Here is a 19,341-nt window from a genome sequence, read left to right as displayed (position 1 = left end):
CATTAAGCTGTCTAACCAGTTTTTTTGCAAGCCTAATGGATTAAATTTTACTTCCCGTTTCCTTAGCAGAGATGAAGTATCAGAGTGCTTTTTCTGTTGTTTACCTTTGGAGCAGACGGTTCTCGTTCTTCTCGTTCTCCTGCGTGGAGCAGCTACCAGCCAGGTACACAGTGTCTGCTCGGATACTGTAGTAGTTTCTCCGGGAAATCTAGTCATGTTAAAACACAGCCTATTTTTGTTCACTTTTGGACTAACTTTAACTGGAAAACCTTTTTGGTTAAAAGGTAAGCTTTCAGTTTTTGTTATGTATTCAGAAAGTTTCTCCAAGTCTTCTTGTATACTCTCCGGTCGTGATCATAATGATGCACACCTTTCAAATTGAGTCACGGCTCTCCCCAAGTATTAGGCTATTAGCTGACTTGCTAATTGAGAAATTCTTGTTCAAGAAAAAAAGTGTCTGGAAAAGATTACAGGTTGAAGCTTTTTATAGTTGAGCTCTTTTGTGGTTTTCTTCTCCAGGATGTAGCAGATATGTAAATACATCATCTTCCCTACAGGACGCTGGTTGTGACAACTGCAGTTATTGTCACTCTCATCAATAGTAAAGACTGTAGAAAAAGATTTCTTCTTCAGTAATGTCAGGCAAATTCCTACAGTTTTGTTTTAGTTCCTCATTAACTCATTTCCATTTATGATTTGGCTTCAGATTTTATATTTAGATGTAACACCTGAAATATTTCTTAGAAAGTGGTATTTTTAGGACGTGCATTAAAGATAGTTTCCTGCTTTCAGGTGTCAAAATTTAAATTGTTGGAACTGCATTTCCACTCTTAGTTCAACATGCACTTAACCCATGTAACAGAATGGATTTTGTGATTTAGATAATAAAATTATTGAAGATTAAGAGCAAAGTCAGAAGTAAATATTGAGTGCCAATATACTTTGCAGACCTGTTTGCTACTAGCAACTACCACATTTTGATTGCAATGGCAGCCTTTAATGTTAAACATATGCTACCTGCACCTAGCTTTTAAAAATCCTGATGTTATCTAATAGGTAGAGATCATTGTTACACTGAAGAATCCTCCTCCTTGCTTTGAATGGGTGATTCTGTGGCTTCTTTGCAATTATGAATTCCTTTCACAGGAATGTGGGAGGCTGAGGGTGAATTTGTGCTGCTATAAATGAGAAGAAATCTCTTTGTTTCCTTGTGAAAGAACAATTTAAGAAGGAAGAAACTACTTTCATTGTTAAAACCTGTGTTATTGTTGATTCTGTAACCTGTTTAAAAGCAATGGTTTGTCTCTTGATCAAAGTCAATACTCAAACCAGATGGATGAGCAGACAAGAAAAAGGAAGATGAATTCAGGGTCACACAATTTTTAAAAAAGTCACTGGAGATTGTTTTTATCTTTATAAAACCATTTACCTGAAACCAGATACTCAGCAGACTTCTTATCTTTAGCTTCCTGCATTAGCATGATGTTCTGGAGATAATTCTGGTATAATGTGAAAGGCTACAAACCTTTTGCAAAGGTTTGACTGTTGCTGGAACAAAAAAATGCAGCATTAGGCAATGGCAGGAGGCAGCGCAGTGAGCCGATTATACACGCAGCAGGTGGCAGAATTATATCCAGAGGACAACTCTAAGTATTCCTCATTCAGGGCAATGGGGAAAGGAATACGAGTAAAGGGATTTAAATGGAAGGAGAGGGCTGAAGGGGGAGTTGATTTAATCAAGGAAAGGACAGAGGAAGTAGAGACATGAGCAAGAGGGAGACGATGCGCAAGTGCAGGACCTAACAGTAGCTAGAAGGCAATACCACAGCAAATGGCTCTGTAATCAGTAAAAAACATTCCCCAGTGTATTTAGGGACTGAATGTATTCTTCTGGAGATACAATATTCTCAAATACTCTGCCTAGCAAGTTCTGAAACATCCTGGCAAAGTTGGATCCACCATTCAAAATAATTGTACTATATGTCCATCAGCCACTCTTAGAGAGCCCTGCTGCAGATTTACAGATCAGCACAGTCTTCCTGGAACCAATGAGGTGATTTCACAAAGCTTAAGGAACTTAATTCTATTTGAGATGTTAGCATCTCTTGCACTGTTAATTTTAACTGGCCAGCTGCTTCAAAAATTACTGTGAGGAGACAGATGGGTGGACAGAGAAGGTAGCTGCATAAATTTTCTGTGGTACATCAGGTTAAAAGTGTAGGTCATGGAAGAAAAATGTTTCAAAAATGATAGACAAAGTTACAAAGTTAATAATGCAGACTGTGAGAATTAAGATTGTGTTTAAATCATTTGATAGTTTTTCTTTGTGTGCTCCAGAAGACCCCAGCTTTAATCTGAAGTTACTTTTTTAAAATCAGTTTGACCATTCCTAAACTATTTCTTCATCACTATTAAAGTATGCAGTGAATACAGGAAGGGATTTTTTTAATTATTTTTCTTGTTCTTGGGATTCTCTATTATGTTACTGTCATATTGGTTGAGGGATTTTTTTGTTTCAAACAATAATTAATTTGGTTTGATATTGTCTATATGAAGGAATGAGAAAAATTTGAGCTATTATCCCAGTTTATAATGTAAGTAACTAAGACCAAGAGTTAAGGCCAAGATTGCCAGCCAGTCTTGGACATCTATTTAAGAAAACTTTTGCTTGAATTTGCAGTTTTTAGCACTTTACATCGGTTGTGTTTGGGGTAGTGTAGTCATTAACCTTGAACACAGTCAAAACAGCATTTCTGCAGAGAATGAGGCCACATATATTTAGTTTAAACACTCAGAAATGAAGAGTAACTTGGCCATGAATTAAAATGTTGATTTCTGTGACTTTCCCAGCATAACCCAAGAACCCTGTCAGAGACAGAATAGACCAAACTGAGCATGCGCAGTCAGGTCCAGTACTGATGAAATTACTTTCTCCATTTATGGCCTGATCAGAATGATTTTTCAGCAGTGATCTGTGCAGATGCCAACATAATGTCTTACTTATCCTTTCTGATTCTTTAGAAATTTCAAACTTTATTTTTAGATGTATCTTCTGAACAGACATCCAGACTTTCTACATTAGAAATAATTATTCCTCGAAGTCTGACAAACAGAGAGAAACGTCACCCATTTTTTCATGAGGTTTGTTATTCTATCTGATTTTTTTCTTCTGATGTTGCTGTTTTTCACAATATTGGCCTATATTACACACAGACACACATAATGTATAGTATACATAAATTATTTTTGCGAAATGTGCACTATCTCTTCAGATTCTTAAGTGTTTTCAACTAGTTTAGAGTAAATTTGTTCCCACAAAGGTCTGTGACTACACTCTAAGTTAACATCTTTCAAACTTAGTCTCTGTTAACAGACAGAGTGGGAAGGAACAAAAAGAATATTTCCATTTCCTCTGAGTCAGATTAGATGTTGAACTCAAACTTGAACTAACATATGTTCTTTTGCTTGTTGTACCTGGTCTTTGGATAACCAGAGGATTTCAACCATGTAGCACCTAAAGGGCTGATGCTTACTTTGTAGAAATGGTCCCACAGAGTCGCATAGGTTAAATGAATTAGTTAAAAGAGAAAGATCTGAGCCTTAATTCTTCCGTTCTGAAGTAACTTACCTTTGTTCCAGATACCGACTTCCATTACTGAAGTAACTGTTAATGAAATAGCATTAGTCATCTTTATGCAAACTGGTTAAGGAAGGAATCTGTGAGTCGTTCATCCGGCTGCCGATGATTTACATAAGGAGTGTCATGAAACATGATGTGGTAGTTGGTCAAAGAGTGCATACATGGGCTGTGTCCTTCTTGGGGAACCAAGTCTGGCCGCCTTCATCCAAGCTGTATCTACGTCCTCTCCACTAGCATCTCAGGACCATCTGTTCCTAAGCCGATAGCACTACAGCATGGTAGTCTAGGTTTAGCTTTACTAACACTTCTTTTTTGTTCTTTTAATACCACAAATTTTACACTTCAATTTTTCTGCAGACTTTATATCTTCTACACTCCCTCTACAAATCTCTAATGGCAGACGTATTTAATTTCTTGTGTAGTTTGTGTACTTTTTCATTCTGTCTTCTACATAAAAATTTATAGCTTAGTAGAATGTAAACTTTCCATAGGAAAGAATGTAGAGCGTGCTGCTGAGACTTTGAAAGGCATGAGGGCTAGGAAAGTGTGTTTTGTAAATCCGGTAAATACTTAAGACATATTTAGTAGTTGGACTTCTGTTGTCAAAGAAAACATGGAACTGACACAACCAAGTAGAAAATCACCTAATTAAGTGATATCTCTTGTTCTGTTTTCAGGAGCATTCAGATGACAATCTTTCATACTCAATTAAAACCAGAAATGGAACATACCTCCTAAAACTGAAGAAAAATAAGTATGTGATAGAGTGTTCTAAGAAATCATTCCGTCTTGGGATTTAGTTGCATATAGTATGCAGACTATAAAAATACAGACAAGTATTTTTATACTGAAAAAATTCAGAAGAAACCATTTAAATGGCAGATTGTAGTAATTACAAAATGACTCTGTTAAATAGTGTGTCTGTTATGGTACTAGCTTGCAAATAGAAGGGAATAATATTTTTTCTAGTTGTGCAGAAATTTATTTTGATTATTTTTTTATCAGCACCACACGATAGTAGATTTCAGAAAATCCTTATGGAAAATTAGAATTCAGCTCATTGTTAGCTCTTTAGTAGCAGGTAGGGGAGAGTTGTTAGCCATGTTATATTTGAAGCAATTTGTCTATTTCTGTTATTCCTCATTCCTGAGCCTGTAATAGTCCAAGCCTGATATAACATAGTCTGCTCAGGTCCTACTCTATGGATATTTTAGTTAAAGTATTTAAAAAAACTTATTTTCCAAATAATGCAGCTCATTTTTGAGGTATTTTGTTTCATATATGTGGATTTTAATAATAATTTAGGATGAGTGTGCTGCTAACAGAATGTAGTACTTACTAGGATTCTTCACTTATTTCTTGCTTTATAGACTGTTAAAAGAGCAGTAGTTTATTTTTGTTTCCAGAAAGCTTGTTAATGAAGATTTTATGCTATATACATATGCGGAAAATGGGAAACTGGAGGCAACACAATCAAAAAACAAGGTATCATACACAATAAAATTCCCCTTTTGTTTAAGAGTTTCCTCAAACCAGGGAAGCCAATCTTTATGAACTGAAGCCATACTAACAATTTGATAGAACTGAGGACAACAACAAGGATGTGTACATATCTAAACATATTTTCAAAGCAAAAGTGAATGCACAACCATTCTTCAAATCTCTATAATAGAACAGTGAAAATTGTTTACATTTTTGGCAGTGGAGGGGAAAATGCTAGTGATGCACATAAAGTATCTTACAGAAGAAAAATATATTTGCTGGGAAAGAGGCTTTTGTGAGTTTTCATATTTGTAGCATCGCTGTTTAACAGTTACCACTGATACAAAACATAAGGTTCTACGTCTTATGAGGGAGTGGGCTGTTTATGGTGATACAGCATCACTGTTTTCCGAGGTGTGAAAGGAGATGCCAGGAGATTATGCCAAGACTGAATTTGAGCTACCTGATTAGGTCGCCTTTGCATAGTATGCAATTAAAGGTACAATGGCAGCATCAAAGCTCTATAGTTTTTAGGTCCTGCATCAAACAAGCCTTATAAATACCTTTGAATTTAATTTCAACTTTCAACTGCATGTGAGCTCAGTTAGACTTAATTGGGTGCTTTGCGCAAGGGAGATGATCTCAGATCAGCCTTTGAGAGGAGTCTGTTTAAGAACAGGATGAGCAATGTAGATGAAAAGATTTCACTAAAAGATGGTGATGGCTTAAACTAAAAATCTGGTTGTTTTCTAGAACCAAGGGAGCAAGTGCTATTGTAGGTACTCGTATCCAGGAATATTTTACTCCAAGAAGGTTGGGATTACTTTTAGAATAGGGAACTCTGTAAATTTGTAACAGCCAGCCTTAATGTCATGCAAATAAAAAGATTGGTTAGAAAATAAGTTTGTATTTGAAGGCAACAATCTTATTTTGTCATTAATTATGTGGTTTTGTTGCATTTCAGACACACTGTTATTATCATGGCACTGTTGAAGGAATCGCTGACTCAATGCTTGCTCTTAGCACATGCGATGGCCTTAGGTATTACCTCTTGCTTTTTACTTCAGGAAAGTTCACTGTGCAGTACCAGAGTAAAACAGTAAAAAAACAGTTGCTATTTATCATACAGCTGGAGAGAAAACACCATCCTATCTTGCAATCTTTTTTATATATTTCGCCTTTTGATGAAGCTGAAACTCTTTAGAGGTTTTATATCTTCCCTCAACTACCACTTTTTTCCCCTTTTCCAAAATCCCTTCACAGAAGAAGATAACATGAGAGAGAGCATAATCCAAAGATAGGCAGAACATGGGTATGAACTGGGGCCTCTATTACTTGGTGCGAATGTGTGGACCAGAGGTACCTCTCTAGAAGAAACGCTGATGAAGCTTTTGCTAAACTTAACACACTCCTGCGAACAATTCTGTCTTATGAATGGGCATGTTTCAAAAGAAAAACCATTTCTGTGGAAAAAGTTTTGACCAAATTTGAAACAATTTTTTGTGTTTCAAATACAAGAAAATTGCATTTATTTGAGAAACATAAACGGGCTAGATTAATGCATAAAAGATGGTGGTGTTCTCCCACAGAATCAGTCCATGTGAGTTGGCAAAATGAGATGGCATGCACAGCAAATTGTGCAGATATTCAGAATGTGCTTAGAGTGTCTCCATGCTCCCCTGTGCTCACCGAGCTTGGCTCTTCAGCTGGACTTTGGATATACTTGTCAGTTGTAGTAGCCTTGTTCAGTTTGATGGTTTTTTCACAAGCAGGAAGAGGCAAATGGAATAAAGTTCACCCACATACCTTTCACGTATAGTATCACAGTGAGCTGCCACTCACAATAAATAATGACATTTCCTGGCATTCCTTTAAATTAAGAATAAAATGGTCCACAAACTGGTATTTCAGGTAACACTGGATCTCACTAAGCAGAACATATATTTCATTTTGTCTGTTCTGCAAACTTACACAGACTCAAATCCTTTGGTTACCTTGTACTCACATTTTTGAAGACCTTCTTTCACAAGATATTAACTAGAGAATTCTTGTTCTAAATATAGTTTTGAGATTCTGCAGAACAAGATAATAGCTTCTGAAAGATTCTGGTACAGCAAATGGGCATGTACCTGGTGTTTCTGAGCCATGGACAGATGTAAAACCTTTATACTTAGCTGCACTCAGCAGTGCAATACTGCTGTTGCCCTCATAAACACCCTGGTGATTGCTTTTAGCCTCTCTCTCTGTCTTAGAAGATATCTTTTTCTAAAATGCTAGATTACTTTGGCTGCATGGGGCTAGGAATGAGACTAGAGATAAGGACTAAAAGAGACCCTTTGCATCAGCTCTGTACCCACAATCCAGACTCATTTAGTAACAATTTGGCTTGCCCGCTAACTGACTCAAGGAGCCCACACTTGTGTACGATTGAGTATTTTATATAAGTTCTGGTTTGTCTTTTGAGATCCTGTTGGGCATTTGAACTTACCCCCTATATTAAGATAATTTAAGATAATAATTTATTTCAACATGGTATGAACAGTTTTAGTTTTTAAGTATCCAGCTGTCATTCACTCACCTAGTTATAAACATGAGGGAAAAATTGTGGAATAATTTTTCATTCTTTTATGATTATTAGAGGAATTCTCTACATTGGTGGCAAATGGTATGGAATGGAGCCGCTCTACACATCCAGCACATTTGAACACATGTTTTACCAGTTAGAAGATATGCAGGATATCCCCTTCCAATGTGGTGTGCTGAATGGCAGCCTTCATCACGAGAAGATGTTTGTGAAGCAGTCTGTGAAATATGCATTTTTATCCAATAGTACCTCTAGCAGAGAAAAGCTTTTGAGGGTAAATACCTTTCTGTTTCTCTCTTGAGTCCAAGCCTTCTCCTCAGTCTGTTCCAGCAGCCAAGGGCCTCCAGAGCTCTTGCTTTGGCATGGTATCATTGCAGATGGGTTTGGCCTGGCAGGCCACTTCCTTGTTGCCTTCATTTTCATGGACCCCAACAGGTGGGAGTACTGCTACTCTGAAACAGAAGAACAGCACAATGGGAATTTAACATAGCTTGAAGCAATCCTTTAGCAGAAGAGCAGGGCTCTGCCCAAGACAGTTGTGGGAAGGATGTGAAAGGCATGAAGCTACCATTCAGTTCATGTATCCCAGTGTCTGTGCAAAAGTGAATTACTGACATACAGATATTTATGTGGAAATCTAAGGCAAATTGATAGGCCACATTAAAAAATGCAAAATTGCTTTATAAATCCATGACATTCATGAGAAAGATAAGTAAAAAAACCTTGAACTCATTATGTTAACTTATTGTGCTTTCTAATTTGCAGAAGAAGCGAGCTGTCCTGCCACAGAAGAGCTATGTGGAATTATTTGTGGTTGTGGATAACAACAGGGTAACGATTTTATCCAATGCTACATACATTTTATTAAACCATTAAATTTTTTCTCTGATATTCTCATATGATATTTTACAGTTTTTGCTGAAGAAGTCTGATGCTGCTGCGGTGCAAAAGGAAACAGTTGAGCTGATTAATTACGTTGATGGGGTAAGTCAGATAATTTGCTGAGATGCAGTAGTTCATCGTAGTTTTCAAAAGAACAGCTAATGCAGTAAATCTGAACAATTATGTTCTGAAACTGTATTTGGAAGTTATACAGCAATTTGTAACATATTTAAGGCACCTCATGAATCCATGCACAAGTCTTATAGAGGTGTAAACAGAGGGAGAGATGCAAGATGTTTTTAAACCACTTCTCTGTGCTCCCAGGCTTTGGCTGCTCCAGGAGTGTGAGGTCTCCAGTAGGTTTTACATTTCCAGGAAAAGTATTTCTCATGTATGTAGTTCTTTTTTATTAAGCAAACTGTCAGTGCTGTGAACAATTCCATAAGCTCTCTGATCATCTGTTCCCAATTTCTCCTCAAGACAATTAGCTAAGGAAATGAATGAATGTGGTCTTTCCAACTTCTCCAACTGAAAGATATGTTTAGCTACCTTCATGAAGTAGATTGCCTTCAGTCACATATTCTTTCCTCACATCAAACTTAATTATTCAAAGAAACGAAAGTTATGTCTCAGTCATTATGTTCAGCTTAATGTTTACAGTAGTAGTGATGTAATCTTTCATAATTCAGTTGAAACAGATTGATGGACAGTAATTATCATTGTATTTTTTTCAGATGTATAGAGCATTAAACATTCAGATTGTTTTGGTTGGATTAGAGATCTGGACAGATAGAAACCACATATCTGTAATGGATGGTTCAGCTGGAGATGTACTGAGTAGATTTGTTTCTTGGAGACAGAAAGATCTTCTTAAACGATCACGAAATGATGTTAGCCATCTTATAATGTAAGTGTTCATTCAGTGGAAGAACTAGCCATGCTGCCAGTGATGTTAATGTATGTGGTTTTGGGTTTGTGTATGGATGAAAATATAACTAGACTAAAATTCACTCAACTTCCAAACTGTTTTAACCTGGAAAAATGTCAAGAAAGTGTAATAAATTCTTTATAGATAATCAACTCCAGGTGGCTCTCCTTGAGCAGGGGGGTTGGACCAGATGACCTCCAGAGGTCCCTTCCAACTTCAACCATTCTGTGACTCTGTGAACTCAGAAGCACTGACAGCAGATTTAGGTTATTGGTCATTATTTTCAAGCTCTGTTATTCAGATGTTCAATATTTATTACAGTAAAACCCTGATATGATGATAAATTTCTTCTTGACTTCAAAAAGACCAGCTCTTGACTTGCAGTATTTGTTTCAAACTCATCAGTGTCTTTTAGTAGAAATCGTGAACTTCCAGCCCCTCTTTCAACAATACCTTCAAACTGCTTTTGTTGCAGAGGGAGAAGCTCTTATGGTGGATCCATTGGAATGGCTTTTGTGGGTACCGTCTGCTCACAGGTCCAGGGAGGGTCAATCAGCACTGTAAGTACATAATGTTGTAGTTATTGGAAGAAACTAGCACAGGAGCTGCTAAACTATTATAGATATGCTGCCAGTGAGACCAAGAGGTAGCTGAACAATTGGAAGGCTTTCCCCTGTGCGTTTACACAACCCAGAGTTGTAGCTACTGCTATTGCCAGACATTGCTTCCACAGAGGTACCTTCCAGAACATCCTAAATAAATAATGTGCAATTTGTTGACCTATTTGCTCAAGTCACTCAGGTCTTGGACTGGTACATTTTCTTTCATGGGGTTTCTGATGTAAAGACTTGTGCATATTTTTATACTTACATCAAAAAAAAAAAAAAAGTTTTTTACAGTTTCTCTCTTCATCACGTTCCAGTCCATTTGGCTGATTTAGTCCTGAAATAATTTTTTTATCACCTTTTTGTAATTCAGCTAGCTCAAGGTTGTATCAGAAAAGCCCATTCTTGTACCATTAAGGTTCATAACCACAGTGTTTTTGGGATGGGAATGCATCTACAAAATAATGTGTATTTTTTTCCTCTTTGCATGGATAGACAGTGAACATAATGCACTCTATTCTAAAGTGTCTGGAATTCTCCACAATGAGGCTGTAAACAGGCAAGAATTTTAAATTTGGCAAAATTAGCCAGAAACTAGTTTTTTCTCCTTCACCCTTGGGGCAGCACCAGTATCTCCAGAGGTTCCTGTCCTTACAATATGGATGCCACAACATCATGGACAATCTTAGAGGCAGATTCTGTTCTTCAACAGTCTTTGTCTTTTTGTCTTTGAAGACTCCATTGAAATCAGTGTTATGACTGATTAACTGTGTCATTATTCAGAATATGATCCTAATGGGAAAAAAAGTGGCAGAATCTGGCCCTACTGAAAAAACAGTGACAAATTGTCCTTGCTGCTTTGGCTTTGCAATACAATTTAGTATTCTGTCTTCATAGCCTCTGAGAGACTTGTGGCTTGAATAAATCGGTAGGTAGCAACTTAGTAATGTCTTTAGGTTTATATTTTTTAACACTGATTCTTTTTATTAGTTGAATCATAACAATGTGTTACGTCATGCTACAGTAGTTGCACATGAATTGGGGCATAATCTTGGAATGAAACATGATGATAAAAGGTGTCCTGCATCCTGTGTTATGCACAGCACAGATAAGTAAGCTTTCCAGTTATTTTATTTTAATACTTGTTATTTACCTGCAGTGACTATGCCTTATAAGCTGTGAAACTCCCATGAATCTTGAAGAACTTTTGTGAATGGGGAGTTGTTTGAAAAGTTTAACCACAGAGGTGAATTCACTGACTTAGATCTTCACATCATTTTAATTTATTTGAAATGTTACCTGTTTTCTGATCCAGTCATTATTTGTAGCATTCCTAAAAACTTCTTTGGATTTTCTTGGGTTTTTTTAATGATAATTTGTTGCTTTTTCTTTTTTACCCTGCTGAGAAAGCTTTACATATATTCACTGGGTTTGTGCAAACATGCATCCTTCACACAGATTCTCTTAACTGTTAATTTAAACAAAAACTATCAGCCTAGATTTCTTTCAGTTCATTTGTTCTTTGGCTTCCCCGTAAGAGAAAAAGATCATATTATTTTACCTATCCACATTTGTATTAATAAATCAGGGTAATTGAACACTGGACAAAACTACTATAAGAAGATGCATTCCTGAGTTCTTAGGGACTCCAAGTTAAGGTGAATGTCTTTCTGGAAATTATTTTTAATCAAGCATTTTTAGACTCAGTACCAACAAGGAATTTCTAAGGCCCGTTTTATATAGGACACCAGAATGGATAATCTGATGATCTCTTCTTCTGAAAGTACTTGCATTTATGTTATATATAGTATTTTTAACTTCTAGTACTGTACTTTAATGCAAAATAAAGTAAAAATTAAGTATCTCATGATCTCCTAAACACAGTATTTATTATAGATTGACAATATTTTAAGGTCTTGAGTTGTATTTTTTCCTGTAAGCAAAATATTAAAAATACAAAAATAATATTATGCTTTCCAGTGGATCCAGGAATTTCAGCACCTGCAGTGCTGATGATTTTGAGAACTTTATTCTAAATGGAGGTGGAAACTGCCTTAGAAATCCTCCCAAAACAAGTAATGTTTACAAGGAACCTGTCTGTGGTAATAATGTGGTCGATAACGATGAAGAATGTGACTGTGGCAAACCGCAGGTAATGAATTAAATTCAACTGGATATTTGTTGTATATTATATTATATTATATTATATTATATTATATTATACTTGTTGTATAACACTGGCCTTTTGGTATACCTGATTTGCATTAATATCTGAGGAGTTTTCCTTGTAAATTTACATTTTTGCAAACAATGTGAAGATAAATTTTAGAAAAAGCCTAAAATCATACTTTGATTTTGATATGAACTCAGTTAAGGGCTACTGGACTTCACAGAACTTTGAACCAATGCCTAAGAAAGAAGAGCATTTCAGTGAAGAGTATGTAGAAACACCATTGTTTTTTGTGCTGGTTTTAGCAACATGGATATTTCTGTTACATACAAGAGATTGCTCATTTATAGAGCACTTACAGGTTTCTAAGTGTAACCCTTAAGCTTAGCCCACAACAAAATTACTTTTGTTTGTCCTATTTGCATTGTCAAAATGTCCCTCAAAGAATGGGATATATTGACTCGTTCTTTAGAATATAAAAGCGTCTCAGAAAAGACACCAATAAATCAAAAGGCTGTCAGCAAACCCAGGTTCCATCGTATAGGCCCTCTTCTAAGTCATGAAAAGATGCCAACATTTCTCTACATCAAACTGCTAGCATAGTGGAGAATAAGATGAGGGGAGGAGTGATAAGAAGTGTTATTTAAAAACCAAAGTGTTCTGCTTCTTTTAGTGTCCATTTAAAGTGTAAACCTATCCTATATCCCTATGCCACAACACATCAAAACATATCTCTTTCTGATGACTTCTGGTAAAAAATACAGCCAAACTATATGCTGGTTTCTGTTAGAGAAGAGGCCTGTCAACCTCGGAACACACAAGAGAGATGGTGTGTTTAAAGTTTGGTTTATCCACGCACTTGGTTTGATGATGTACTTTCCTAGCTATGTAGCAAGGTAAAAACATTGTGTCCCCTTGTCCATGGTTGTTCTTCAGGAATGTACTAACCCTTGTTGTGATGCTGCAACCTGCAAACTCACGCCTGGATCGCAATGCGCTCAAGGACTGTGCTGCAAAAATTGCAAGGTAGGCTATGTTTTATTAAGATAAATTGATACTATTTACTAGTATTTTTTAATGTTTGAAAAGAGCTATCATAGTACTCTTGACATACTTTCACATTATCAAACTACATTCACCAGTAGAGAGCATGTAACCAAAGAATTTGTATCTAACAACTCTTGGCCAGTAGCTTAGAAATGCAATGTCATCTCTGTGTCATCCCTCGTAGGAGGCAGGAGCAATCAGGGGACTCAGTGATCTCCATTATGCAACACCAAGCTTCTCCAAAGTCTATAGTTGGCTGCTTTTTAATTTGTACTTGTGTACGCATTTGTACGATCTACCCAAGTCCTCTGCAGGCTCAGCTCATAAACTTTATAGCTACACCATATGAAACCGAGGGAAGTTTTGGATATTCGTTAGATATTCACCTGAAAAACTATTTGGCCTGCCTTACAATCACAAAACGTTCCTAGTTGTCATTGTTTCATGTCAGAACTTCTGCTGTTGCAAAATAAAAGTAGGGTGGCATTCCTCTTTGGTTCTAGTTTAAAGTGGCAGGAGCAGAGTGCAGGTCGAAAATGGATTTCTGTGATCTACCTGAATACTGCAATGGAAGCAATGCCTACTGTCCAGACGACGTTTATATGATGAATGGTTACCCATGCGACAACATGAAGGCATATTGCTACTATGGAGTATGCCAGAGTTTTGATTCACAATGCGAATCTATATATGGAAAAGGTATGTTTATAATTTAATGTAAAGACTTGTAGTCTCCTAATAGACATTTCTGATTTTTCTTTTTCTTTCTCCTATTTTTAAGACAGTGTAGTGGCCGACTAAGATTCACTATTTTTTGTACAGGGGCACGAAAAGCACCTGATGTATGCTTTGAAAGAGCGAATATTAAAGGAGATAGGTTTGGAAACTGTGGAATGAGAGGTGGAGTGTACAAGAAATGTCCTGTTCAGTAAGTCACCAGCAAATAAAAGCTAACTCTAAAATCTTCAATGTAAAAAATATATTCTGTTACAAACTCTTAGAGCATGAGATTTAAAAGAATATCTCCTTGAAATGCAAGCTAAAAAGTTTGACTGGATGGTGTATTTGCATTGATACTGGTTTTTTTCTGTTCACCTTGTCTCTGAGTGTCATTCATTCAATACAGGCATAGTCTCTGCGGCAAGCTCCAGTGCACATCTGTTAGTCTTCAAAATCTTCCTGCTTGGAGTGTTGTCAATAACGCATCTGGGGTTTTATGCTGGTCTTCCGACTTTGACTTGGGATCAGATGTCCCTGATCCTGCTCAAGTTCATGATGGAACAGCCTGTGGAGAAAAGAAGGTAAGGTGAATCACGGCAGCATTACAGAATATATTCCACCAACTGGAAAGCTCTTAACTTTCAAAAGCATTACATAGCTCCCTTATTTGTATGGCATAATATAATAAAAAATCTGCTTTTTGAGATATACACATGCAAACAATTAATTAGCTCTTCAAAAACTGGGATGCTACAAATCAGTGAACTACATTATCAGTTACTCAAATTACTCCATCAAAATGCATCCACAGACTTAAGAAAATCTGAGACAAATACAGCTACAAAATTGTGAAGTACTGAATGTTGTATCAGCCCTTTTTCTTGACACTTAAGTAAAAGCTGTAGACTTGTAAACATATACATTTATATAGTATATTTATAAAAGGATGGGATTTTTTTAAGTGTTTGAAAGACACTAATTACTTTTTCCAGGCCTGTGTAGATTTTGAATGTGTTGATGCAATTCATCTGGGCTACAGCTGTGATGTAAAGCAGAAGTGTAATGATAACGGGGTGAGTAGATGGTGTTTTCATGCCCTGTTTCTAGATGACAGAGATAGGTACAAAATCCCTGCATAAAAGCAATAACCGGCCAGATGGCTTTGTTTTTTTCTGATCTGTATTAAAAGTTAAGTCCACTTTTTTATCTGTAATTCATGTTGCCAGTATACTGTAAACCTCTTAGCACTAACATTGAAAGACATTTCTTCTGAATTTCCCTAGGGAATTTTCTAATATTACTGAGCTGTCAAGTTGTAAAAGGAAAATATTCCTCTAAGGAGGACAGTCTAGTGATTCCTGATTTATATATTTCTATATGAAAAATGAAAATGGAGTCCAAAGGTTGTAAAACTGAGTTGTTCTTTGGACTGTAATCTATTGCAGGCAAATAACGAAGATTAACTTCTATAGAGGAGGAACTTCTGGTATCAGTATCACTCCGTGTTTTGGGATGTTAAGAGGGGGAGAGCTTATTGCCAGTTAATACTTCATGTATTTCTACGCAATGCTATGCAATACTTCTTGTTTCCATGTGCGATTCTTAATGTGTAACTCCAAATATATACTGGAGGTTGAAAGTGGCCGTTTCCAGAATGGCGTTGTTTGTTTGATTAATCCCTGTTGTATTGACTGTAGGTGTGTAACAACAACGGGAACTGCCACTGCAATTCTGGATGGGTGCCTCCGTTCTGTAACCAGCCAGGCTACGGTGGCAGTGTTGACAGTGGTCCAGCTCACATAGGTAGGATAGTGAAACAGGCCTTTGTTCTGTCCCCAGTGTCTGATAAAATAACCTACTAATAACACGTTTTTTTCAGTCTCTTTTCAACTGTTTTTTTCTACTGCATGGGACACTTAGTTATGGACTGAGTTCAAGAACAAACATTATTATCTGATGTGTAGGTTTGCAGACATCAAGGAAGCTGGTCCAAGGGAGAATTTGACTTCTATTTCGCCTGAGATAAAAAGCAATACATTAGTTGCTTAGAATTACTGTTACATTTTTTAAATAGTTAGATATTTAGATATTTACTTAGGTATTTAAAACAGAGTTCTGATAAAATGGATGTAATAGAGGAAGACTATAGCTTGAAAATGAAACCAGCACCCTCTATATATGGAAAGGGTCTCACAGAAATGAAAGGGGTTAAGGAGGTGCGTGCAGCAAGCAGCAGCTGGCTCATGTAAGAGCCATGAAATTCTGCAAAGGGAAAATGGAGCAGATTTTGCTGGCCTTCAGACTGAGAGACCATGCAAATGTGTTGTATTTATTAATAGCTTAGGAAGACAAAGAAGACATGCAGATCAATTGTGGGTAAGCAAATACAAAATCGTCTGCTTTAGAATTCTTGAAAAAATATATGGAAAAGGAAAAAGTTTGTATATCATACAACATGGGGTGGGTAAGGCAGAAAGAACTTGTGATAACATAAGGCCAAATCCTACTTTTCTGATCATAGCACATAACATAAGGCCAAATCCTACTTTTCTGAGCATAGCATTTTATAAACTTCAGTGGAGTTACTAGTTTTAATCTATAATAATTTGAAGATTGTAGTTTTTGCAACAGAAAGGTGTTTTTAGGAAAAAAAAGCTTTAATATGAGGTTAAACGAGATTACTATCTTACACGATTTCAATTCTTTTTCTCTAGATACATCACTTCGCGATGGTCTGCTTATTTTTTTCTTCCTTGTGTTGCCAATAGTAATTGTTACTGTACTAGCAGTAATCAAGCGGGATGCAATAAAAAGAAAGTTTTGCAGGAAAAGTAGACGACAACACAGGTATTTCACTTACTACAAATGTGTATTTTGACACTTGAGAGCATGCTCCAGACTAATTCAGTAAGCCAGTTAGACGCTTTATCTATACAAATTCCATACCTCCTAAAAGAAAAGACTTCCCTGCTATTAGTAGTAGTAAGTAGCTTAATAGCCTGTACCCTGCTACTAGGTAGTTTAATCCAGACACTCCAGTTGTCAGTTCTCAAGCATTTTTTCCCGAAATTCATTGCACTTTCCTAATTGTTATTGATGATTGTATTGCATGGACATAGCATATTGAAAAGTTCTGCCAAGGCCAGAAAGGGGTGGAGTCAGAAACAGAATCCAGATCTCCGAGCTGTAGCCTTGTCCCTTGAAAAGCATCCCTGAAGGTCATCAAACCAAATGGGCATTTGCCTGATGATGTGTTTTTTATTTCAGGGATAACCATGTGCAGCAACCAAAGCAAAATAACAGACCAAGTCATAACACAGGAAATAGTCAGGTGAGATAGATGCATACTTGCATTATTTCATGTTGAGTAATCCAAATTATACAGTGCCTTTTCTCTAATATAGTTACTGATGACTGTGGCTTTCTGATACATTGAAACCATCTGAATTTCCAAGTATTTAAAATAATTTATAATGTGTTAGACAGGATTTCTGTTTGGGTAAGTATGAGCTTTATTGCCTGCCCTGTCAACACAGGCTGTGAGTAGTATGGGATGGAACAGGCTGCTACTTAGCAGAGTGGCCAAAGATTGAACTCTGAATTCTGTGGCCAAATACCACAGAAGATACTTAGCCAGGCTGTGGATCTAGTTCTGATGAAACAAAATAAAAATTATCAAAACAAAATGTTGCAAGAGAAAATGAAGAATGCCACAGGAAATGAAAATTAGTTCTAAAATACCACTAGGTTAACACTGAATAATTAGCCACATTTTGAAATCTGTGGGTTTTGTTAACTTGATTTTCTGCGACATCTTTTCCAGCCTGCCACATCAAGTCCTCATTTTTTTACCGTATCGCATTTCCCTGGTCCAAGGTTTGTGGTATTTAAAACCTTCTTTACTTCATGTTTGCTACGTTTACATTGCTGTATCATTGTAAGTGAAGTTCCTAATGTCCATGTCCTGCTTAGGAAGATTTTTCATGCAGCATCATATGAGATAAAATAGATTAAATACTTGAGGGAGAAATAGTGTTTTACTGCTTGTATAGAAAACAGCATAACAGGACATGTAAATGCTACTAGGGAGAGGAAGAGGGAGGGGCAGAGAGAGTTAAATATATGTATAAATGCTAGCAACTGTTTAAAAATGGCAAAGAACCAGTTTAGAAATATCAGTTGTCTCAAGTCATTACATACTTCACAAAATGTGTTTTCCACACTTCAGGCAGCCAGTACAAACCCAGTTTCCTGCAGTTCCTTCAGGGCCTCAACGACTCACCGTCCCACCTAGACCGGCTGCCTGAAAAGTTTCTTGGAAACCCTCAACCAATTCTGACAAGTAACTGGTGTGAAAGAAATTAAAGATTGCAATCTTCCATTCCTCTCCTTATGCAGTCAACACGCCTTCTGAAAGCACGTACCTCTGGAAAAGACTTGATGCTAAGAGGCACTGAACACAGATTTTGTAACATCCCATTATTGTGCTAATTGCTGCTGGCTGTATTTGTGCCTCTTTTACCTCACCTCTTGTTTTTTTTTAAATCAGAAGCCTGAAGTTCAACTCTTGTTATATTAAATCTATAACAGCATCAGAGAACAGGACTCTTCTGAAGTGTAGCCTTACTTGCAGACCAAAAAGAAGTTAATTCAGTTATTTACAGACATAATTTATTCACCCCTTGTCATACGCTGCTGTGAAAATGAGAAGGTAGATTGACCTTTTGGGAAGTCCGGAGTCTGCCTACCTCCTGGTCTGTCCTCTCGGCAGCGTGCTGCCGGGGACCTCCGTGCGCCTGCCGAACGCAGCGGCACCCCGTGTGCCAGGCTCGCAGACAGCTCTTGCGCCTTGCCCTAAGCCTCGTCTTCGGTGCAACCGCATCAAAGCTGGGATCCATATCCCACCTCTCGTTACCTGCGAGCTGCGTTACTTTCCAGCTCGGGTAGTTCATAACAGTAACCTCATGTAGGGACGCTAGCAATGGAAAGGAACTCTACGTAGATAACGTATCCGCATCTAAAAGAAACAAGCCATCTCTGTTGTTATAAAAAAATGTGGTGTATCAGGAGATACATTACACAACTTAACAGTGTTTTAATGCTTACAGCTTGAGATTTTTGCTAGAAACTGATTCCACTACAAAAGCAACAGATAACTTCCGTCATTCTACATGTGACAATTAGAAAACGGTACCGATTTAAAAGAAAGCGTCTGAAGTTACGCAGTTTGTCAAAATGGCAACTAATGGAGAAGCAGCTGCTACGTGAAGAAAAACTCACTGG

At 37.0% G+C, this 19,341-nt stretch overlaps 1 protein-coding gene across 1 annotated transcript; it reads left to right on the top strand.

Moving 5' to 3' along the window:
• Positions 1 to 214: 214 nt before the first annotated feature.
• LOC104071371 (disintegrin and metalloproteinase domain-containing protein 9-like) lies at positions 215 to 18,365 on the top strand. The gene is made up of 21 exons (XM_009575486.1): positions 215 to 295; positions 3,022 to 3,141; positions 4,318 to 4,394; positions 5,047 to 5,125; positions 6,087 to 6,163; positions 7,761 to 7,980; positions 8,619 to 8,690; positions 9,323 to 9,495; positions 9,992 to 10,076; positions 11,112 to 11,233; positions 12,102 to 12,273; positions 13,228 to 13,317; positions 13,842 to 14,037; positions 14,161 to 14,266; positions 14,465 to 14,639; positions 15,051 to 15,131; positions 15,756 to 15,861; positions 16,773 to 16,905; positions 17,326 to 17,389; positions 17,882 to 17,934; positions 18,287 to 18,365. The coding sequence occupies exons 1-21, from the start codon at positions 215 to 217 to the stop codon at positions 18,363 to 18,365; spliced, it is 2,361 nt and encodes a 786-aa protein (XP_009573781.1).
• Positions 18,366 to 19,341: the final 976 nt, after the last annotated feature.

Source organism: Fulmarus glacialis, unplaced genomic scaffold, assembly GCF_000690835.1.
Source record: "Fulmarus glacialis isolate BGI_N327 unplaced genomic scaffold, ASM69083v1 scaffold47723, whole genome shotgun sequence".
Lineage (NCBI taxonomy): Eukaryota > Metazoa > Chordata > Aves > Procellariiformes > Procellariidae > Fulmarus > Fulmarus glacialis.
The sequence above is the reverse complement of the archived record's forward strand: the minus strand, read 5'-3'. Positions and strand labels throughout refer to the sequence as shown.